The following is a 25,219-nucleotide window of genomic DNA, read 5'->3' on the forward strand; positions in this document are numbered from 1 at the left end:
AGGGCGCAGGGGTAAGGACACACAGGTGTGTGGGAGGTTGGTTTGAGTGGGTGTGCTTTGTGCTGGGGCTTCTATTGGAGATAAACAAGGCAATTTGTCTGGTACTGCAGTGGCTCACCTGTCGTTATAATTCAAGTGCCAGGTGGTGTCGGCCCGGTCATCTATCAATCACACACGTCAGGATGCCACAACAGAACAAGACTCTACTGACAACCGCGGAGATTCGATACAATGCCGCGGGAGCACGTTTTGTCAGTTTTAGAGTGAGCTGAAAAAGCAAAACACAGAAAACACACACAGTGCTTTTGTTTGTTTTTAACCTTGCAGAAAGTGCCTCAAAGGTCGGTGGAGAAATAAATGCTTGAGTTGCTAAAGTTTACATTTTCATGCTGTGGCAGCTGAGATTAAGCTTTTTGCACTGAACACAACAGGACTGAGCCACAACAGCAACAAATAGTCACCAGTAGTTTGTTCACCTTGAATCATCTATCTATTCTCATTTCACTTATGAGTAAATATTTTATTCAAAGTTTGACAGTTGAAATAGTTATAGACTAATAATAATAAATGATAACATTCATACACATTCACACACCGATGCACGGCATCGGGAGCAATTTGGGGTTCAGTATATTGCTCAAGGATACTTCGACATCTGGCACCAGGAGCCGGGGATCGAACCCACAACCTTCCTATTAAGGAATGATCCGCTCTGCATCTGAGCCACAGCCGCCCAGAAACCACCCACCGCCCACATAGAAACATAAAATAAGATCTTTCCACCCAATGAAGTGAGAGAAAGAGTGGTTCATCAGTGCATAAAGCTTCAGGCTGAGCATGACTACCCCTCCTGACATCATCCTCCAGCAGAAGAAAAGTTATGGAAAAGGTCAAAGCATGATGGGAGTGCAGAGAAACAGACAAGTGAACATTCTATTGATTAACTCGTCCATGTGTCTTTCTACAGCCTAGACTCACCTCCTATGTCTCACAGTGTATGGCGTGACTCAACACCTCAAACACACACTGCCTCTGGGGTGATTTACAGCCACACTGCAGCTGGAAGTGACGGCATCGTTACGACAAGGTGTTTGTAGGAAACTGAGACACTCATTTCCTCCAATCCACTGCTGGTGCTAAAGGAAAAAGTTTTTTTAAAGACTCTTTCAAGCTTTCCGGATTTCTCATAGCGTCCAAGCGTGAATCCCAAGGCTTACTGAATCCTCCTGAAGCTATAAAAGTATCTGACTTGGAGTCAGTAGAGCCAGTAAACTGAAAATATATACAGTATATTTCTGTAGCAATGAGACTTGTTTTAAGTTTATTCAACTAAAACAAAACTAAACTGATTTTGTCATTGGCGCCCACTGTCCCTTCCTGTCTGTCTAAGTGAAGCAATGCTTGCTGCCACTTGTTTTCCCCCTCTGTCCTCTCTCCAGACCCCACCTACTCATTCCTCCACCCATGTGCCCTCTCCCTCTGTCTTCCCATCTCTCATTCCTGGGGCTCAGCAATTGTTCTTGTTATCTCTGAGGAGTGCACAGGGGTTTTGTGTCAGTGCGTATGTGTTTGACGACGAGGCGGCGGTGGTGAAAAATGAGGCAGGTGGTGGCAATTTATCAACACTTGAGCGGCGCATGGTGGCGTTCTGGCAGAGGGAGGTGAGGCGGCGCAAAATGCGATACTGAGGGTTTTCTGTGTGAGGCCGGGCATGATGAAATGGATGCGGTTTCTCATCCGCTGCATCAAACAGACAGTAGGGAGGATAGATAAAGAGAGAAAGAGAGAGGGGAGGGGAGAGGGAAGGGTCTTTCCTCTATCTGCAGGCTTCCACATCAAGCATCAGCTTTTCTCCCTCAGCGGCTCCCCCCCCTCCTCCTCTTATCCCAGGGAGTCAGTCTTTAAGGGTTTGGTCTGCAAATGTGCAACGTGCACTTTTTCCCTTTCCCCTTTTTCCTGTGCAATTTGTATCTCTGTTGGCGTGGAAACAGATGACAGAATGCCGATAGAAACGTAGAATGAACAGGGAGAGAAACTCTCTCACAGTCCAACGATGCCATGTCACTCCCCCCTCTCGCTCCCACCCACCCTTTAACTTTCACACCATCTCTTGATTAATCTCCCTCCCTATCATCTGTGCTGTCAACCCCCTAAATCAGCATGCACACACATATGCACACACAAAGCCCCTAGCCACCCTTACACTTTTTGACCTTTTCACAATTTATCTCCTTCCCTATGATCCCATCATCAATTCTCCCAATTCCCTACTTCAACACATATTGATAGTTTGGGACTATTTACAACAAATACACACAGATACTGTACACACACGTACAGTGCTCACTGTTACTGTACTATGTCGGCCCTGCTCGATGCCTGTAGTTGCCTCAGGCACACTTTGCAGCTCTCTCCACTGCAAAGAAAGCATGGAAGGAAAGACGCATCAAGGAGTGATAAATAGCACCAAAAATGCCGGAGAGTTAACAAAAGAAAACCTTGACTAGTTTAAAATTAGTAATCACTCCATCTGTTATTAGCTCAACAAAAAGCTGAATGTGCCAATGACTTCATTTTACTGGCAGATAAGGGAGGAGTCACACCGAACAGATTTGAGAGAGCTGAATATATAAAAAACACAAACAAATGTTGACGAAGTTGAGCCAGTGAAACTGGAGGGAACACTAAGTGGAGATGGTAAAACAAGGACATATAAGAAAAGGAAACGAGAGAACAACAGAGGTAACACCTGGGGGGGTTCTTAAACAGTGAAAAAATGGCTTCATCGTAACTCCAGCTTCGATTTTGACATCAGATTGAACAGAGAGCATTTTCTGTTTTATGTTCACGCACATACCAACAGAGAGAAGGAGAAAGAGAGGAAACACCACAGCAAACAGCTGTGATGCAGTGACATTTAAATCACTTTGCACTCAAACAGAATGTGATAATGTTCTAGCTATAAGCTGGGCTGCTGGACGGCAGTTTTGTGGTTTGGTTTGGCCGCTTGGGGGCAGAACACCACAACAAGCTCGTCATCACACACGTTTGACATTGTACGGCCTAGAGAATCGTTGTTTTAAATAACACTTTAGCCAAAAATGGCCTAATTACGATCCAGCAGACACAGCAGAATTAGCATTTATTTGGAGTCGTGTTTCTGGCCACCTGACCTGACCTGAGCTGTTTTGGTCTACGTGCACTCCTGGGGGAAATATCTGGCTGTTAAGCTGCTAAATGTTCCACATGTTCACCAGTAAGTTTCTAACATTGTCTGTCTGCCTTTAGGCGGGTATTGTACGGTGCGTTTATCACAACTGAAACAGGTGCCTACTGCTGCTGGAAACAGGGCTGATGAAAGGGGTGAGAGGCTACTACTCTGTACAGCTGAGGGCAATTTGGATGATAATTGTCTAAAATCACTAAAACGAAGAATCCAAGAGTGAAAGCATCACAAGCAATCAGACAATCAGACAGTTAGTGAGGTGTACAGTGTGTATGGTTTAGCTACACCGATCAGCCATAACATTATGATTATCTGGTTATCATGGCTCCTGTCAGTGGGTGGGCTATATCAGGCAGCAAGTGAACATTTTGTCCTCAAAGTTGATGTGTTAGAAACAGTAAAAATGGGCAGTGTGAGGATCAGAGCGACTTTGACAAGGGCCACATTGTGATGGCTAGACAACTGGGTCAGAGCATCTTCAGAACTGCAGCTCTTGTGGGGTGTTCCCGGTCTGCAGAGGTCAGTACCTATCTAAAGGGGTCCAAGGAAGGAAAAGATGGGGGGCCGAGGCTCATTGATGCACGTGGGGAGTGAAGGCTGGCCCAACAGATGAGCTACTGTAGCTCAAACTGCTAAAACAGTTAATGCTGGTTCTGATAGAAAGGTGTCTGAACACACAGTGGATCACATATTATTGGTATGGGGCTGCAGAACATTCTGACCACCAACCGTGTGCAGACTAACAATGTTGTTGTGTTACTGTCTTATAGTTTAAGACAGACTTGAAAAATTGTGAACCTATCCATTAATTCTCTACATTAAGTTTAATTTTCTTAATTCACTGTATATGTGCGTGACAGAAAGAACAAGATTGGAGAACAGAGAGACAGAGAGGTAGAGACAGACAAAGAGAAAAAAATAGCATTAAAGCTTTGTGCCCCTGAGTCACCTGAACATGTTTTATTTACTGTCCCTTAGAAGCAGAGTTGGCATCAGAACTGTTTGCTCCACAGTCCGGGTCAGTCTGGGCCGAGCGCCTGATACACAGCCAGAGGCTACAGTCCTTCAGGACACCCTACACACACACACACACACACACACACACACACACACACACACACACACACACACACACACACACACACACCACACACACACACACACACACACACACACACACACACACACACACACACCCTAACCATGATGATGTAGCAAACTTTGAGATATTGGTTGAACTTTAATTCACATATATATTTAACTATAACCGATTAACATTGGGGAATATCTATATTTTGAAATGAGAAATAATACATTATTTCTCTTACAAATTAAAATAATTGTTGAATCCATAAGCAATAAACAAACTATTGCTGAATTCTCAAGGGTATTGCTGCCATAGCCTTATGTGGTCTGGTGTGACCAGTAGCTTACGGCAGCTAATGTTAGCTATGGTAGCTAACTTCAGACATATACTGTGAATAACACTGCTGAGTTACTTCTCTGACTTTGACTATTCTCTACTTGTGCTACTGTTAAGCTACTGTTAAACATTTCATAACAAGTGTCGCTGTCCAGCAAAAGCTACATGCAGCAGGATCATATTCACAAAACCCCAGTTAACAAATTAAACTAATTAACATAATGCCGAATGAAGCTGTAGCGACGTCTATGGTACCCAGTACATCTCAAGAGAGGAATAAAACTACTATGCACTTTGTTTAGAATGACTTATTATTATTTATATTTCATCATATTGAACATACTGGACCTGGATATTAAAATAACACAAAATCCAAAATAGGTGCATGCTTCTTTGTCCAAAATCAAATCAAAACTGTATGAAAACAGCATTGAAGAGTACAGATTCATAATAATAACTAATATTTGCACATTTATTTAAAAAAAACCTGCCAGGTTCTGTAGAAATTGATCTGGGGACATCACCTTGATTCTTGACAAGCCACCTGAAGTCCAACATGATATGACAAAAACACATGTACACACACCTTCATCCATTGTGGCCCAATCTGTTGATAAAGCAACCATAACAGGTTAATGTGAACTCCTCTAAAGTCGGGCACACAGTCAGTGACATACGGTGGTGAAAGAAGGAAGAGCAGGATGGGCAATGAAACATTCACTGCCTCTGCAGATCAGTCCTCCAGTTAATACAGAGCTGAATAGTACCTCCAGCAACAAGCTGTGTCCTTGTACCACACTAACTTTTTAATGAGAGCGTCTGCTCCCAACAGAGCTCATCGGTCCAACCTTGGGCCGACAGCCTCCGCAACATTTTCCATGACATTTTAGAAATGTTTTTGAAAAGGGCAGTAAAGTTTGTATAACAGCATGAAGTTGATTGAAACAATCCAGAGCTGAAACTGAACAGTTCCCTCATGACTTATTGATGTGACAATGGTATTAAAATATTAGATAAAAAACACTGAACATATCTCACACAGAATAAAAGCAATAATTCAGTTATAATTATAGCAGTTATTAAAGTTATTGCTTTTGGCAGTGTTCTGGTAGTCAAATGGTTAAGACACATACCTAAACCAAACAAAAAATACCAAAATTACAACTGGGATATTTGTTGCATATCATCAGCACCCCCTTACACGGAGCAAATAGCAGACATGGTAAAATAATAATAATACTTTCATTAGTACGATTTTACTGTATATTGACTTCAACTTATAGTTGAAATAAAGTCTGAACATGTTACATTTCAGTTTAATATTTTTCTTCTTCAAATCTTTTCTGTTTTTGTGAAGATTAAATGGATGTTGAAAAATCTTTACCCTCTTTAATCTGAAAAATATCAAATAAGAACTGACAATCCTTGGTTTGCCTTTGCAATTAATAAGTTGAAGGTATCCATAGTAACAATTCCCATACGAGTTACTAACTCAGGGTTTCTGCAGCTTTCATCAGGTAAAATTTAAGACTGTTTAAGACCTTTTTAAGATAATTATAAATGCAAGACCTATTTCAAGTCCATAATGGCAAAAAAGTACTGAGGAATCTGTATTGGTTCCTTATCGGTTTGGTTTTGTAGTTGCTACAGTATGATCAAAACAAAATTTTCCCAAAAAACACATTTAAAAGCGAGACTGAAAAATGCAACTTTATACAAAATACGTTAACTTCATTAATGGAATGAATTTTGAAAAATCACCTGTCAAAAAATTGAGATTATATGATTTTAGATTTTTAACTATATAATATAATACAACATGAAACAATACAGTACAACACTGGATTACCAATACTGGGAAAAAAAGTAAAAGCAACTTTTTAAAAGATTTCAGATTTTTCATTTTGTGCTGTGTTTAAATGGATAACATAACAGAGACAGCACAACAGCAGAAAGTGAGGGGGCAGTTATGAGGTAGAAGCAATGTGCAACCTAGAAGAAATCAGATCAGTTGAAATACTGTTTTTTTTATACTTAAGGTATCAGTAAAATCACATTGCCGTTCAGCAATAAAAACAATCAATAGCAGCAGCAGAAGTTAAATCCAGCATATCTCTCCATCACTCTAACCACTGATAAGTTTTTATCCTTTTGCCTTGACTCCTTCCTTCACAGGCATTGATTTTTCCACACTCTTGCTCTTTCCCTCCCTCCCTCTGCACCCCCGTTGTTTCCCTCCTCTGTTCGGATCTCTTCATCTCCTCTCCTGCTGCTCCGTCTTTCATGTCTCCCTCCTCTCTCTTTGACAGAGACAGAAACTCTATTTCTCTTCCTCAGCCACCCAGGGGCACAGACCTCAGTCCGCTGTCGAGCCGCTCACTCCCCAAGACTATCTGCAGGTGAACACTGGAATGAGTTCAGCCTGATACTGTAGAGCTCGGAGCTACAGTGAAGGCTGATTTTCAACCTTCTTCTTCTGTCCTGACCAGAAAAAGGGTCTTAAATCACAAAGAGCTGGTAACCTTCCCAAACACAAGTTAATGCAACACTGCCTGGTTGCACTCATCCTCTATGTGCCCATGCTCCAAGGTGAGAGACAAGACAGATGTCATCAAAAAGGTAAAAAGATTTTACAGTAAAGAAACCAATCATCTCCAAAAAACAGTTTTTATGGCCCATCCAAATAGTTTATGTAGCGTATTTGGAGAAGGTTGGGCGACATTTGAAGGAGCAGTGGTGGTTTCTTTGGACAGAAAGTGGCTTCAACAGAAAGATTTGTCCCACACCAGGGGTCTCAAACTACCAGCCTAGCGAATATCCAGCCCATGAGACAACTGGTACCCAATTTATTGTTAAATCCAGTCTGCAAATTCCTGTGTTCCATTTTAATATAGTCATTTCATTTTCTAGTAAGGCTGCAAAACCTGGGGGTGCCCTAGTGGCTTTGCCTTGCTACAGCAGGGGGGGTTCCAGCCTGCTGCCCTGTGCTTCATCTCTCTCTCTCTCTCTCTCTCTCTCTCTCTCTCTCTTCTGTCTGTCCCAAAAAGCCCCCAAAAAACAAAACCTGAACATAAAACCAGAGCTTTTTTTTAGCAAGCTCTCTGTGCCAAAATGCACAGCTTGTTAAAATAACCATGATATGACCAACAGCAGTCTGAATTAACTTGGATCTGGCACCTGATACCTAAAACCATATTGTCTCTTTCTGAACCTAAAATAAAAGCTGACTTGGAGCAGGGTTCAGGCGTTACAAGTCAAAACATAAAGCGCTTCGTAAATGAATACATGTTGCTACTACCTGGATCAAAACCTAATGAGATCCTCTTTGGCCCATGGCATTATACTTTACACTGAATGTCATTGAAATGTAAGGAGTCATTTTTGGGATATCTTGCTAACAGACAAACCTACCTTATCAACTATGTTCCTGCCAAATGTTCAGCAAACTCTCTTTGTGATAATGATGCACGGATACAAATATAGTCCTGCTATGATGTAAATTAAGGGATCACATGCCTGAAGTGTATAGCTCACCAGCTGTAGCTGCAGAATGTGCCTGCGGCCCGTTGAGAGTGAGAGGGTAAAGCTGGGTTAAGGCCTGGAGGAACCTTCTACATCCCTGCCTACTCAGCACAAAGCCTCTCTCCCTGTCTCAGTCTCTTTGTAGAGAGGCTGATCAAAGAGCGGGGCGCGCTCAGAGGATTCACCACGTCAGGGAGCTTCTGAGCGGATGAACACGGACATCCCATTATGTGTCCCAGTGGGGTACGCTGAGGGATGTGAGAGTGCACACACCCTCGTGTGCCTGCGTGTGAGCAACTGTGAACAAACCTGTGAGTGTGGGCTCACACACGAGCTGCTGCCCTTCGTTCCTGAGTGTTCGATTCTGTGCACGTTTGAAAATACTTGGATTTGGAGGGTGAGAGTGAATGATGACTGAGTTTTCGAAACATCTGAATATGCCAACGGTCTGCGTCTTTGATCGGTAATGAGGAAGGTAGGGTCGAACTGAGCAGTGCTGCCTGTTATTTCAGATGAGAATCACAGCATCAAAGGCTTTTTCTCTCCTCATCGTTCCTTCTCTCCTTCTGCCAGTGCATCTCTGCTTAACCTCAGGCGTCCTTGGCTCACCTCTGCCCCCTCCACACCCTTCTGAAAATGCAGAAAACTTGTCAAAGCCTCTTTAACTCTTCCTCCTCTGCTGCGGCAGCATGGAGGTGTGTACTGCCACTGAAACAGGACACCTGAGTTCAAGCTTCCATCTTGGTGCAGTAAAATTAATCCCAAAAAGCTGCAGGACTGCTGCTCTGTTACTGACCTCTGACTTCCCTGCTGATATGGGATAAAGCTAAAAAATAATTTTCCTACTTATGTTTTTAGAGGAGTGTGTAGCCTACACAGTGTTTGTAATGTATGAGTTTAATTTCACAGGTTTAAATTTAACCTATTCTCTCGTATTATCCTTCCTCTGTCCCTACTGTGCTCCAGCTAATTAGGCAGAAAGAGAAAAAGAAAAAGGATTTTTTGGCAAATTCTAAAACAAGCTTCAGTTTTCCAGAAAGTGTTTATCCTACTCTAAAATAAATTAGCTTAATTTAAACAGCAAATTAGATGAGAATGATTGGGCTTTCCAGCAGCAAACTTGGCTTTACTTTAGGATTTGGGGAAAATCCTTGATGAGTCACTTGCTGTGGCTTTTAAGCCTATTTTAAGACTGTGTAAATCGCTCTTCTCTCACCGTGTGCCAAGGTATCACACCAGTTATTTGTGTGTGTGTGTCTGTGTGTGTGAGAGAGTGTGAGAACCCACTTGTGATGTATTTGTCACTTACCTCATTCTTTGATTCATGTATCTGCAGCTGGGAAGTGTATGCGAAGGTATTCTCTGGAGCGGCAGTCGGCCTGTGGAAGAGGAGAGGAGAGGGAGAACAAGGATGGAGAGAGCCAGAGAGAGAAAGTGAGAGAAAGGGAGAAAGCGCAAGAGAGAGAGAGAGAGAGAGAGAGAGAGAGAGAGAGAGAGAGAGAGAGAGCAAGATTGCACATTTAACAAGTTGTCACAAACTGTTTTTAGTTGCTCTGCTGTGTGAGCAGAAACACCCTTACACACTGAACATGTTCTTCTGAAGTTTGAAATTAAAATTAAGTGCCTTGATCCTGACTTTACACAGAACAAACTGAGCTCTTCTGTTTGCTGCCAAATCTGACAAACAACATAAATCACTGTGTGACACAGTTAGTTGTTTGTACAAATGTTTCTGAGGCAGGGCTGCCTTCTAAAAATCATTAGGATATTACAGTTTTGAAAACTCTTTTTATGATCTCCCTTGTGGCTCCACAAATGACAAAAATGCCTCACTTATTATGAAAGGGTTGCTGTGGGTTACTCTTTCCAAAGGTTTGTAACAAACCAAAAGTCATGCTATGGAGATAAAGTAAAGTTACAATAACATCAGAACTAAGGGATAGTAGCGGGGTTCCCCAAGGCTCCATGTCAGGGCCTCTCTTGATTAAATATTTCAATATATAAATCATGCTCTATAGCCAAGACATCCCTCGCCACCACTGAAGGGACTTTTTATTGCTAATTTAATTCTATTTTTGTTTAATTCAACTTCATTTAACTTCACTCAACGTCCGGTCTGTGTCTTGTCATCATCATATAGTCTGTCACTTAATACCTTTACATGCACACTAGTCCCTGTTATAAATCCTGATATGACATATTTGGGATATTATATGGAACACAAATCTGGACAATGTTAGAATCATACAGGGATATTGATATCCAGGTAGCTGGTTATTAAAAAAATTATTATTCTGTATTTATGGAATGCCACTCATTGAACTTGAATGTTGGAAGTGATGAATTACATACATTTTTTAACTTGTTTGTCCTTGACAATGTCCTCTTAGTTAAACTAAACAGGATTGACTCAATTTTGCCCAGGAGTACTAAAAGCCTTTTATCTATGATTCATCATCGGCATACAACAGAAGCTTGCATTTCAGTCCAGCTGACATATCATTATAACAGTACATAAGGAATAAGAGTACCAATATGGAGCCTTTGGGCACCCCTCTAATATCCATATGTCCCGGCATAGTCCCAGCCCCATAGTCCATAAATGTTGATGAAGTGTAGGATGGCTGCCTGTACTGGGTAGAGAACCTGGACAATATCACCGGGTGTCACACTCCTGAATATATGTGTTTGCAGATACCAACAGTCCATATCAAACATGGCTATACCACAAGGGCCAGTGTGTGTTTATGTATCATGCCTTGAGCCTTTTTATTCTGGTGCTGTACCGAGAAACAGCCTGCCTTTCCCTCTCATTTTTGACAGGTTCAAAATGAGAGTCAGAGTTTATCTTTGGGATGAGCTGAAAGGACATGTGTAATGTCTGTCTTTTAATATCATGTTTAGACAGGTTATCACTTGGATTGGTGTGTTTTATAGATCAAATTAAATCTTTGCAAACTGGAAGAAGGAGAGACTCTGGGCTTTTTTATTCTAGTTTTTGCCATTATGATTATTAATAGTAGCAGTTTGATTAAATTTGGCCAATTTGTTCTGTCTTCCTTCCACCAGCATCAAACCGAAGTTAAACACACCAGCTTTTGATCACTGCTTTGATTCAGTGAAGCTGTTTGAGTTGACAAACCTCTCCTCTGACTAACTGCTTGACACAGTCATCTGATTGTGGTTATGCCATTTAGACATTATGGCAAGGACCTTTGTGTGTGTAGGTGTGTGTGTGTGTGTGTGTGTGTGTGTGTGTGTGTGTGTGTGTGTGTGTGTGTGTGAAACAGTGTGTGTGTGTGTGTGTGTGTGTGTGTGTGTGTGTGTGTGTGTGTGAGAGTGTGTGTGTGTGTGTGTGTGTGTGTGTGTGTGTGTGTGTGTGTGTGTGTGTGTGTGTGAAACAGTGTGTGTATGAATGGCTAAGCACACATCTCCAGGATAGTCTGATATATGTGTGTGTGTGTTATGGGAGAGAACATAACATAACACTCAATGGAAGTGAAGCCGCTATGTCAGATAAACCAACACACACACACACACACACACACACACACACACACACACACACACACACACACACACACACACACACACTAACTGAATCATCTCTTCAGTGCCTGGAAATGTTAGATCATACTCATTACAGAGTATGTTTGTTCAGACTTGTACATATAAATTGCCTGTGGTGATCAGAATTAGTGTGGCAAACAGTGTTAAACCTGCATTGGCTAACAAGCTAACCTGCTTTACTGTTTTCTGTCCCTGCACAGATTGCTGCTTTCTACCTAGTGGGTAAATATAGTTGAGAGGCAGATCCAGGCAGAAGCTACAGCTGGAGAAATGTCGGAAACCTAAAAACAGAATGGAACAGAACAGCAGGTTTGAGACTGCTTATTTACATAGTCGCATAAAGACAAATTCTGCTTGGGGCCTCGTAGATGCTTGAGCTGAGCTTGAATGTCGACACACACACAGACAGATCAGATACAACAACAGGAACACCGGGCCATCTGCCTCATCTGTCATTCCCTGCTGGACACAAACCCAGAGATGATCCTTTGATTCGTGTCAGTAAAACCACAGTAACATGTCCACTTCATCACGATAGTACTGCTGGTCATTGGATCAGCTTTCAGCCATGCTAGTAACAATTTCCAGCTGGTTGGTTCACTCATGTTTCCCTCAGGATGAGTTGTTTTAACCTTTGTGATCCCTGACTTTTCATCTAACACCATTATCAGGCACAAAGAAAATTGTATACTTACCAAATACTAACAATGAACACCAAATTCCCAGAATCCCGTATGATAGGATTGTTGCGTATTGAGAAATAAAATGTATTGTATATGTATTGTGTGTGTGTGTGCATGTGTTAGAGAGAGATTTAACCAATAATTCACTTGGAGGAAATCTTTCAATGGCTAGGCTACCTAGTTTTTCCTGAATGTATTGGACTGAAGGTTAAACTGATATTCATTTTATATAGGCCTATATATAATATAATTGATGCAATAATTGATCCTTTATTGACAGTTATTTCCTTTACATTCACATTGAGCAGCAGCAGCAGCAGGGGACATTTAAATTGATGAATAAAAAGCACTAATTGCATAAACATTCACCTTCCTGAATGAGTTTTGAGATGGTAGGCAATCACTGTACCCAAGTTGATTGCTGAATAGAGCATCTACATCCCTTTACATGGAAATACATACTGTAGAATTAGGATATTGAACAATCCAAGGAACCCTGGAAGTTTTGTAAGAATTTCAATAATTTTAACTAGAAAATCCAACTGAAGTTAAGCAATAGTTTAACACTTTTAGAAATATGCTTATGTAACTGGGTCATATGTCCTGTAATCTCTTGTTAATGTAACTTCACAATATCTGTCAAAATATTGCTAATACCTGACAACAAAGGCCTCCAAACCTAGTATGTGTCCACTGTGTATCTGAAAGTTCAAACGCACTTTCTCCTTCATCTCCAATATAAATTCCTTTTGTTCTCTTCACCTCTCCCCTTTGTACAATTCTCTTATATTTACGCATCTCTTCTTTCTCTTTTTTCAGTTATCATCATAATCCATCCTATTTTCTTTTTCATTTTTAATTTAATTTAATGTATTTTTTCTGAAATGTTTTAATCCTGATTCAACCACATAAAGCCACTTGTAACTGTAACTGTTTTGAAAAGTACTATATGGATAAAGTAAATTATTATTATTATTATTATTATTAGCATAATTAACATAATTATTATTACAACACTGTTTTAAACAGCTAAATGCTGCTAGCTTAAAGTTACTAGTTAACAGTTTATTGTCCATGTTGAATATTTTACTACACGTGCCTCATTTTACTATTCTCCTGTGGGAGGGGATCTGAAGCAGGAAGTTTTTATTAACATGCTGATTTATCATCTGTTACACTTTAAAAGAGAAATTGGATTCTTGTTGTTGTTAGAATTCATGGCAAGAAAGCAACATGAGCCTATTTCCCAAAATGTCAAACTGTTCCTTTAAAGCAAGGGGGAAGGTCAACTGAGGCAGCTGCTAGAAAGAAGCCCAAAACTTAAAACCCATATGTTTAGACTCGTCTTTTCAACACATACTCTAACCTGGCAGGCTGACAAAAATCTGTCCAATAAACCAGCTACTTCTGAACTCCTGCAAAATTTATTCACACGCCTGGTTGGCTTGTAATTAGGCAGTGTGAACCAAAACAAACCTTATAAAAAATGCAATAAAGAAAATTTCCCACTGTGGTTTGGAACACCATAAATTATCGCTCTGTGTGTACCTGACAAAGAGTAAACTGGGGTAAAAGAATGTGACACCTGTGGTACTGCAGAGCAAAGAAAACCTGCAGCTGAAGTGGGATCAGTTCAGAACGCTGGCCACAGTCAACCTGGCAAGGTTGGAATGCACAGGTGAACAGATGCGCATTGCTGGCTCTCCGCAGGGGCTTTTGGTACATTCAGGCCACACACGCACATGCAGAGGTGCCTAAGTCCTGGCTTTGGTCCAATGGCCTGGAGCAGGTCTTTATCCTCCAGTCCCCCAAAGCCCCTTAAGCCCCGCAGCTATGCCGGTTTGCTCTAGCCCTTCTTCCTTTCTATATTCCTCCTTCCGATTCCAAATCATTTTTATAATTCTCCCTCTCCCTGGAATCCACCTTCCCTCACTTTATTTTTTACACTAAATCCTTTTTATCACTGTAATCATTAAACTTTTTCTTCCTGACTGCTATGCTTACTCCTCTACTCCCAACTCACCGCTCTAGCTCACCTCTCATCTACACCTCTCTCTCTCATATCCACCCCAGGGCTGCTCTTTCGTTTCATTCCAACCTTCCTCCAATCTCTCGGTGGATGTCCAGAGTCCAGTGGCTGCAGCACCAGAATGTCAGACAGACATATATTAACATTTAGACTGCCTTGGGGCCTGAAGGGGAGCTCCAGTTTAAATCAGTCACATCCTCAATGTAACGTTCAGAAAAGTTCCACAAGCTAACTGCTACAGCTGGCACCAGCGGGGCACCGGCGGAGCACCGGTGTCAGTATTCACGGATGTTTTACCCCGTCAGCTGTCCTGCGTGACTGTTTCATGGCAGTGTAGGTTTCCCTCTCTTTCTCTCTCTTTCTGTCACTTTTTGCACTAAGACTTGTCTGTACCCTTCACATTTCACTAAACACATTGTGTTGTGTTGCCATCGGGGTCAAGTCAATGTGATCTTCTAGTTGCTCCACAGAGAATTTGGTTTTAAAAGAACAAATGGGGAAATGCATGTGTGCTATCAGTGTGGCAATTGTTTTCAATATTTAGTAATCTGTTTATCATTTATTTGATCAATTGTCTATAAAATGTGAAAAACAAAATGTGAGAAAACTGTGAAAAATACCCATCATAGTTTCCCAGAGCCCTAGATGACGTCTTCAAAATAGCTCATTTTGAAATTTGGTCCCCAGAACACTATTCCTAATGAATTTGTTGATCTCCTGACCTTTCAACTAGTGCTAGTTCTAGTTGGTCAAAATTTCAGTTTGTCCAATACTGTGGTTTATGACTGCAAAACTACTGCCATCAGCCACTCCAATTGTTAAGCTGCTAATGTGCTAACCTAAGATGGTGAAAATGACAAACCTTATACTAGCTAATCATTAGCATGTTATCATTGTCACTGTCAAACTAGTTAAAGTGAGCATTTAGCTAAAAGTACTGCTAGTGAGACTGTATACTTCTATTCTTGTTGCTTGACAAATGACAAACAAATAATTGTGCATTGTGGCCTCATTTCAATCTCAGTTAATTTAACAACTTATTTGATTGATTTATTGATTTTTAAAGTTGCCCTAATCAACATTCTTAAATAAATAATGTATTAAATGTGTAATGTTAAAGGTGTTTCTTGTGGTGACAACCCTGTCTGACTTATCACCTGACTTGGCAGTTCCCCTCTATAGAGCGATTTAGCATCTTTTAGCTCATTGTTTTGGTTTTCCTGCCTCTCTCCAGCCTTGTTTCCAGTAGCAGAAAGTTGTTTTCAGCAAAAAATGCTCTGACAAACTCACTGTGCACTACCTGCCCAGCACCAAATGGGAAGGCAAAGAAATTTAGTAACTAGTTAGTGAACGTAGTGGAACAACTAAATCCAAACCATTTTCTCCTGCTGTGGGGACCAAAACAGAGCTAAAAGAGGAGTGAATATTGGACATGGGTTTCGTCATGATGGCCAGAAACAACACACCAAATTAATGCTGACATTGTTCAATGTGCTTTGGAAGGGTAAAAAAGCAACTGTTTGCTAACACTAATTTTGTTAGGTGGTGTCAGTGTTGTGTTTTCAGATTGTTCTGCTTCCCCCCAAGCGGCAGAAAATCAATGATAGCAGAAAAAAGCAGCATTTGTTGCCTGATGCCCGGTGGACGTAGTGGAGCCTGGTGGTTTTATGTACTGAAATGTACTGAGTGTTATCTACAGATTTAAAACTGGCCATGAACTGCTGTAGAATGTAAATGTGCTGCTCTCTTTGCTTAATGATAAATTATTGATCTCAATGGTACTGATGAAGATAAATAATGATTAAGTTAATAAAACCAAACTGAAGCTTATGACTCCCACATTTATTCCAGTTACTGCCCGAAGAACAAAACTCAGCATATACATGAAAACCAATCGGTGGCATACTCCAGTGCACCTCATTATGGCGAGCCCTATAGGTACCGTATATATTATCATCGTACATAATCAAATAAAGACTTGATGTTGCACATCAACATAGTACATCATCATAGTGTATCTGTATATAACAAAAATATCACAGACAATAAGAAATGTCTTGTCATGTCATATAGCTTTCTTAGATTGCTACTGTCTATTTTTACGCCCCTGAAACCAACAGAAGTAAAGGGGGAACCATGTGAGCAAAAGCAAGCACTGGAAGTTTCTACTTTCCATCTTATGTCTTTCCTCACACACTATTTTACAGTCAAACTTTGCATAGCTGTGGAAGATGCAGCAAAGTGAGACATATTATTATTCACTGCTGGGATAGCACAGCAGAGACAGGGTGGAGCACAGTGATGTTGTGAAATCCCTGTAAGGATAATTCTTCGTAGTTAGCGAGTCTCAGTGGTCTCACAGAGCTGTCGGGTGCCTCGTTTGTGTGAATCGGCATGTGCACGTGTGTGCTGGCACGGGCGCACAGCATCAGCGTGTATGTGTGTGTGCTCGCTGGTATGGGCTGTGTTTGTTTTACTGCAGAGGTGACAACAACCAAAAATACACTAGATCTGCAGGCCTGAATTATTCAGAGAGTGGAGACAGGGGGTGGGGGGTGGGGGGTGGAGATAGATGGATGGATGGATGGATGAGAAAAGGCGGCGAGAAGGGAAACGCAGTACAGTGAGGACGAACAAAGTCGGGGAGAACAAGCAGGTGAGAGGAAGTTGAAAAAGCGGGAACTCATCAAAAGCGAGCCCCACACACACCAGACACACACAGGCTGGTTGTGGTGACATAAGAGAGAACACACACACACACACACACACACACACACACACACACAGAAAAACATATATTTTGTTATGACCTGCTGGGGTGCAGAATGAATTCTTGCATCTGCAGACTGCAGTGCTAAAAACAAACAAACAAACAAACAAACAAAAATAAAACCAAAAACCGCTGCTTCTTACACGCACAAATATATTCTGGTCTTAAATATCTGCACACAAAACACACATCAGCAATATCCCTCTCGGAACAAACACACACAAACATACTGCAGGCCTCCCCAAATACCCACACACGATCCTCAATCTCTTTTATTCTACGCATGCAGGCTCCCCATCGCCTATCACTCACATTGAAATTCCATCTGTTTCTGCAATATGGGAGTGCAGCTGTGGAGCTTTTACATTTCCTGTCTTTCCTGCCTGGCACAGAGGGGATGTATGGAAACCCAAAATGGAGACCAGAGCATGGAGCCACATTTATCCCTTCTTAGCAGGGACAGTGTACACATCCAATGTCCAAAGAGCTTTACAGTACTGTGAAGGAAGCATGGGTGGCTCTGCGGAGAGATTTACTTAATGCTGCCTTGGATAAACGTCAGCTACACAGAAATACAAGTCAAACCACTCTGATACTTCCAGGAAACAGTGTGCTACAAAGCTAGAGGAAACTTAAGCTACACAGTGAGTTTTTACAGTTTTATTTGAAGTCATTTCACAGATCTCAATGGGCACAGAGAGGCAGCAGTGTACAGGTGACTGCTGTAGAAGGGGAGGGAAAAATAATTAGTGACTTCCGCTCAGTGCAAAGCACTCAGACAGAAAGGAGAGGTCTGGAAATAGGCTGTTACTGTATGTCTCAGGCAGCTCCTCAGAGTCCCATTACTAGTGGATGTCTTCCCATCAGTGTGTGAAGGAGGAGGAAGAGGAGGGTAGAGTAATGGATTTCAGCCAGGATATAATGACCGATGGACCAGATGAAGCACAGGACTATACACATGACACAACAATGTACACAAATATGTTGCCTTGTCATCTGTCTGCCGAAATGAAAGCATTCAAACATAGTTAAGGACAGAAACCTTGCGCACCGAGTTTTTTAAATTTTTGCTAAACAGCAAGCCAAGTAGCAATTAGATGATAACGGCACGTCAAATGTCCTCTTTATTCGACAAGGTTTGTTTTTATTTGACATTTTTTGAGGCATATTTTTGCTTTTAGTTTTGTTACACAGTAGAGAGGCAGACAGGAAATGTAATGGTGGGGGGTAGGGTTCCACTGACATGGCCCGTGCCCATTTTGTTTTCCAAGATTGTCTTTAATGACTTGCCTTTAAGACATCATTATTAAGACACGAGACGGAGGGAGTGGAGTCAGACTACAAACAGGAAACAACAAAAAGGTCTCTTGGTGAGGTACACTGTTTACGCCTTGTTTTACTTTTGACATAAGACCACTCACAAATTAAATATTTATCTACGACTCGCTAACACACAGCAGAACAGTGGCACAAGTTAAAACAAGTGTAAAGCCGGCAAACTCACTGACAAGGGATGTCAGTTACAGAGCAATATCGATCTAAAGTATTAACACCGGCAGCCATAACATAGTGGTCACATCAGATGAAGTACGTCTATTGCAGCAAAACCTTTTGAGTGTATCAAACTGAACAAGGATGTGTTACATTGTTTATAAATTCAATGTTTCATTTGTAGGAGGAAAATTGTGTTATTTTTTCCTTTATTAGTGATGATGACGTGTCCGGAGCAGAGGGGGTTTTATGAGCTGATGCTAGAGTTTAAGGTTTCATTTCTGATGTGGAGAGCCCTGTTTGATACATTACTGAAACAGACTAGAAGGACACATTAGAAGTAATCAGACCAATCCAGATGATCCTGAACAGCAGCTGGCAGATCTCCTTTGAGCAACTGGAACTGTTCCAAAAACCATTGACAATAGACAGCAGCTTTGAGCTGGTATGTAAATACTGAGGACAATAAGGTCATATATATATATATATATATTTAATGCCTCATATTTTGGGATTAAAAATAACTTTTCTTTTCTTGCCATTGTCTTCTATAATGTAATACTTGTTTTCATTGTAATGATTAAAAAGGAGGAGGTATCTGAAGCTGCTAGGTTTATCGGGCTTTAATCTGCATGCCATTACAGCCACTCTCTTTTCCTTATTTTTTTGTACCAGTTTGCTAACGAGCCAACAGACAGGCCTGCTAATTCCAAGTGAGCAGGGTTGACAGAGTAGCAGTGTGTTTGTCAGGGAACATTAGCTTAGAGAGAATTAGGTTTCAGTTCCACTGCTGTCCATTAGCGCTTTTAACTGACTGCCAAAGGAGAGGAAGGAAGGAGCAGGAGAGAGAGAGAGTGTGTGTGTGTGTGTGTGTGTGTGTGTACAGTCTTGTGGCAATGTGTACATGCTTTTATGTGTGTCTGTGGATGGACTGTGTGTAGACATGTTTTGTGTATCTGTGTGCAATAGGTCTGAGCAGAGAGGTCTGAAGAGTGAGCTTCTGACTGCAGGGCTGCAAGTTTCAAAGTTGAACATGAAGGATGGAAAAGTGAAAGAGTTACGCTCTGTTGTTAAATTTATTAACTAACTACTATTAATTATTAAAAGTTTCCTGTAAAAAGTATGAAATCTGCTACTTAAAAGGGAAAATAAAGAGTTCTGTGACTGTTGTTGTAGTTTAGTTAGATTAGATTTCCAGAGGAACGTCTTTAAAAGAACTACAGTATATTTGATATATTATATTTCTGCACAACTGAATGTGTGACAGGTCTAGAGCAGCACAACTTGAATAAAAGTGAAAACACTTCCCACTATATCTACTCATGAAGTCTACATGATCTTCATCTGGTATATGAACAGGCATCACAACAGTTAAAGGACACACAGTTTTCCATGTAGCCAATAAGGTAAAAAAATCTAATGGTTGGAAAAGGACAAAAAGTAAATAAGTAATAATGGCAACATTAATCATAAATTATTTACTTAACCAATTAAGTCTGTAAAATGTCAGAAAATAGTGTCAGTGTCAGTTTCTCTTGGCTCAACATTGTGTCTTCTTCATAGGTCTTGTTCTGTCCAACAAATGATCCAAAACCAGACAATATTTGGCATTTTGTCTTGAAAAGTGCTTTAAAAAATCAATCAATTATAGCTGCATGAACTCTACACTGACCAAAGAACATTTTATTAAAGCAAAAGTTCATCAACTTCCAGATAATTTATCCAGCCTCTATGCGGACAGTATAGAAGGAACTGCTGTGATGCTTGTGAGTTTTTTCACTTTGATTGAGAAGAATTTCCTTAAAAGACTTGCTCCATTTCAACCCAAGTCAAAAGTAATTCATACTTCATTTATTATTGCAAACTTTATTCTTCATAAATGTTGAGTTGTTTTACCAATAATTGGTCCCAAATTACACAGTTCTTTCCAGGAAGCTTCCTGGGAAATTATTAGGAAATTACAGACTTGCCCTGAAAAAAGATGACACCAATGACAACCTTGTAATGTCTGATCATCCAGAAATGCCACATATTTGACACTCTATGTTCGAGTGCCACTGCTTCCTAATCGAGCAGCACATTTGTTACAGAGGTTAAATATCCCATTTTATAACAACAGTAGCGCCACGCAGTACAGAACTGCAATTAAACAGTGGAGCTTTAGCACACCTGAGTCACCTGCATGACTTTTTTCTACTATGTTTCTACACTGTGTTCAGACATGATAAAAACCTGTGAATGCGCGTCATCGTTTTCCACACAGAATCCACAATGGCAGCCGTGGAGGAAGAGCCCACATACTCAGCCAACAACATTACCCTAATAAATTAAAGGTAAGAAAAAAAGTGTATAAACATTAATCCCCAAAACAGATCTAAACAAAGCTGACACCAATTATTATCCTTTACTATTTTGAGGCTTGTAAATGTGCAATTATGAAGTTATGTATTATAATAGGACTTCAAGATTGACGTCAACTCGGCTAATCAGCATTAACACGCCAACACAAGAGTCAGCCCCACCTCAGGCAACGGCAGCATGCCACTGAAAGCACTAGATAACTATGAGTTACTGCCATGTTTTGAGATGTTACTTTCTATGAGACAATAAACCAAAGCTCACAGTGTGCCTCTACAGGGACTGGAGGGCCCACTAATGCAACATCCCTCAGATGTGTCAGCTTCCTCTCTCTGACCTCTGCCCGTCACTCTCTCACTGTCACATTGACCGCAGAGTAGAAAAGCAGAGGATGAGTGGAGGCAGGTGTTTGCTTGCCTTCTACTTCCCATCACATGTTTTCTTAGGCTTTATTAGGTGAAGCGGGGGATACAGAAGGAGTGTGAGAATTTAATGGTGTGAGGGAGCACGACCGAGATGGGGCGTGAATTAGTTTGAGGTCGTGGTGTATAAGATTCTGCTGCAGTGCTTTCACACATGAGCCTTCACTGCAGAATCCAACCATGATGTCATCTTTCCCTTTCATCTGTCTCTCTCTGAATCCCTCAAGCTGTGGAAGGAGGAGTTTATTTCAGTCATGATGTAAAGTGAGAGGATCTTATTAGATGTAGAGAGGGCTGGAGAAGACGGGGAAAAAGAAACGGAAGAGTACTTAGTGTTTGGAATATGAAAACCCAGCTGCTGTGACACTGTGAAGAAGCAGCAGCAGATCATTTCACCTCTGAAGTCATGAAAGAGTATCTAAACTTTAAGTAATCCAAAAGATAATTTGTACCTTCTGCAAAATCCAGTTTTCAACTGAAATGTAATTAATGACCTCAGTGAATATTTAGTTGTCCTTCTCCGGAAGAAGTGACAATTAGTCAATTGATTTATTAGCTGATCGATTAAACAATGTTGATGATGGATTAACAAGTTTATCACTTTTTCTTCTGTTTCCCAAACATGAGAGATTTGTAGCTTATTTCCAATTTATTTTATATTTTGTTATATGAATAGAACAAAAAAAGATCGTATCACTTTATTAGCAACGTTCGGTCTTCCCACCCTCATTAGGTGAAATTCATATAGACAAACAGAACTGGTACCATATACAAACATTATATGAATGGTCATATGAAGGTCTGAGGATGAAATGTCATTAATTAAGTATTTTTTTTCCATAGTCAGACTTTTTTAGTGGACACACCTATTAATTAAACTTAATATTACACTTACAGACAGGTGACAAGTTAAAGGAAAAATTTGAATTAATAAATGGAGAAATGTGGCAAATGCAGATGCTTTCAAACAGGACATGATGTCATTGAATGGTTTGATGAGAATGAGAATGATGTGAATCAATCGAACCCCCATTGGGGAGAGGAGAAGGTTCCAGAGACTAGGAGGTTTGTGTTGGTTTTTCCTTTAAATGGTCACCCATCTGTACATAAAGTGTACCAGCCTGGACAACAATAGCAGCTGCAGCAGTGGCTCACAGAGACAATTAGAATACTTGGAAAGGAAAACGAAGCATTTTTTTTATCATTAGACCCTCCCTGCTGTGTCTTTCAAACTCCACGTCCAAAGTTTATGCAGGCCTTGTGTTAGAAATGTGTATTCTCCAAGCACAACCTGAGATGTTGACATCATTAGGGTTATTTTCTAAGGCTCTAGTAGTCCCAAAAACCAACCGTCCTCTGTGTGTGTGTGTGTGTGGGTGTGTGTGCCCAATGTCTGTCAGAGAGACCCGAGTCCAACTGTCCAAAATGTGCGAAAGGGTCTGCACACACGCAGATAAATCCATTTCACATGTTTCTATGTTTATTCTATGTTTTCTATGTTTATATTCCATGTGCGTGTGTGCTTTCTACTGCTGTCTGTAGGTCTGTATATGTGTGTGTCTGCCCTCATAATGAGTGCCTGGACAGAGCGGCAGAATACTGCAGCTCGCCTTCTTGCATCTCCAAACTTCAAAAAGATGACTGTTATGTAATTCAGGCAGTCTTCCTGTCAGATTGACAGCTTTTTGATTTTTCCCTCCACAAGTTGTGACTGAGGTTTTACAGGCCTGAGGGACGTGAATCTTGCGCTGGCCTCGAAAAAAACACAGAGTTCAACTCCGAACATGGCACTCACCAGAACTGGATCTGTGAGGGTTTTTTTCTGTGATGTCAGCAATAGAGAGAATATAAAATATCCGAGGGAGAGAGAGTAAGAGAGAACACACAAAAAAGGGACTGTGGAAGTCAGAGAGAGAGAGGGAAACAGTCGGATAGAGAGGAAGATGAAGACAGAGGTGCCAGTGATTGGACAGAGGAAGGTGAGAGTGTCCCTAGTTCTCTCTGATGTCCACGTTTAGTCCCTGACGGAGCCGCCCCCCTCCTCCCTCTCTCTTTCCACCCACAAGCTAAACACATCACATTCACACTTTGATGAAATAAACACACACACAGGAGGGGGATGAGTTAGCCGCTGCTACTGCAGCTCCCCTGGAGAAAAACTGTTTTTGAGTTGTGTATGTGTGTGTGAGTGTGCATGTGTGTGAATGTATGTTTTCTGTGCAGTGGAAAGCTGAACAGCAGAAGCACAGCACAACCTAGTGGCAGCAAGAAAAAGAGCCTGGGGGATTAAAATGACTGGTAATGATGATGTTTCTGAGAATGGGGATCTCGAAAGATAAAAGATAGATTTTAAAGAATTCAAATTCAAAATACTATCAAAACTATAACTCATTTGACACTAGTGGCCAAAAAATGGCATTAACAGTTACACATGTACCTTATATTTGTATTCTCATCCTAAATCTCACTGTTTTCTGTCCATCATAAGTCCGACAATCTAATAGTCGTGCAATGCTAAAGCGGTGAAGTACTCTTCGCTCATTTCAACTTGTTGAATAAGATGAGTTTATGTGCGCATTTGTGTGATCTGGTCATCAGCATTACTGCCGTTACCAAATTGCTTTATGAGGCTACCTGATTTGCTTCATTTGTTTCATTCACTGAAATATCACCCAAAAGCAAACAGAGAAACTATACAGTGCGGTGGTCAAAAATCAGCAGACAGAAACATAACAAAAAAAGCCTACAAAATAAGCTGCCAACACTGCATCATCACTGAGCCGTCCCTTGCCAGAAAGAATGGTTTGACATGAAGTTATGTACCAAAAAATGTCTTGCTAGTTGCTAAAGTGAAGTGGTCCATGCTTTAATTCCATTCCATTATAGTGTAGGTGATGTTACACTGTTGGGTGCAACAGAGGATGGTCACCTGGACAGTGAGTTGCATAAAGACCCTGAGGCAGCTGTTGGTGTGAGAGAACGACAGAACTGTTGGAGCTGTCACACCAAAATACTCTCAGTAAACAGGCAAACCATAACGGGTATCTTACTGATATGGTGAACAGAATAGTTTCAATTTTAGTTTAGTATACTTAGTAACATAGGCAATTCTGCCAACTCCAGGCATTAGAATTCTTAAATCAAACACTCAATACATTGAAGAAAGGCAGACTGTGTGCATAACTTGTCAAACTACTTCTTGACAGGAGTTTCATGACTTTACCCAAGACAGGGTTTCATCATTTCGCAGAGAAATCCATCTGTTTCTATGCCCTGTTTTATTAAGTCTCAGGATTTAGTGGCAAGTTGCAGATTGCAACCATTTGAATAAAGCTCTTCAAAGCATGTAGGAGCCAGCGTTTAGTTTGTCCGTTCTTGGCTACTGTAGAAACATGGCGGTTCAACATGGCGGACTCCGCAGAAGAGGACATAGTCCCTCTGTATATAAAAACTGCTCATTCTAAGATAACAAAATCACAATGATTCTGATTTTCAGGTGATTATAAACTAATGAAAACATACCTATGAATATTATATTCCTTTTCTGACAATAGATCTGCCTGAATGTTACACACTGGACCTTTTGTGCTGCTGCAGTCTGAATAGACCATGTTACTGTAACATGTTACACCAGGAATCAATATTTTACCCACCCATACACACCCAATTGAACTTTTGAAAGCTACATGATTCAAATGAATCCACAGTTTTTTTAATTAGTAGGA

The 25,219-nt window shown here is 40.9% G+C and overlaps 1 protein-coding gene across 3 annotated transcripts in view; it reads right to left on the reverse strand.

Moving 5' to 3' along the window:
- The window catches only part of LOC127354969 (endonuclease V-like), a 60,003-nt gene that overhangs the window by 17,759 nt on the left and 17,025 nt on the right, over nt 1–25,219 (reverse strand). For 2 of the 3 annotated variants that reach the window (XM_051385375.1, XM_051385372.1), the window contains one exon: nt 9,481–9,550. In XM_051385375.1, coding sequence (XP_051241335.1) covers nt 9,494–9,550 — 57 coding nt within the window. In that variant the 3' untranslated portion in view covers nt 9,481–9,493. Of the gene's footprint in view, nt 1–7,695; nt 8,802–9,480; nt 9,551–25,219 lie in introns of those variants that run through there. The other variant, XM_051385373.1, reaches the window with a different exon arrangement.

Source organism: Dicentrarchus labrax, unplaced genomic scaffold (genome assembly GCF_905237075.1).
Source record: "Dicentrarchus labrax unplaced genomic scaffold, dlabrax2021, whole genome shotgun sequence".
Lineage (NCBI taxonomy): Eukaryota > Metazoa > Chordata > Actinopteri > Moronidae > Dicentrarchus > Dicentrarchus labrax.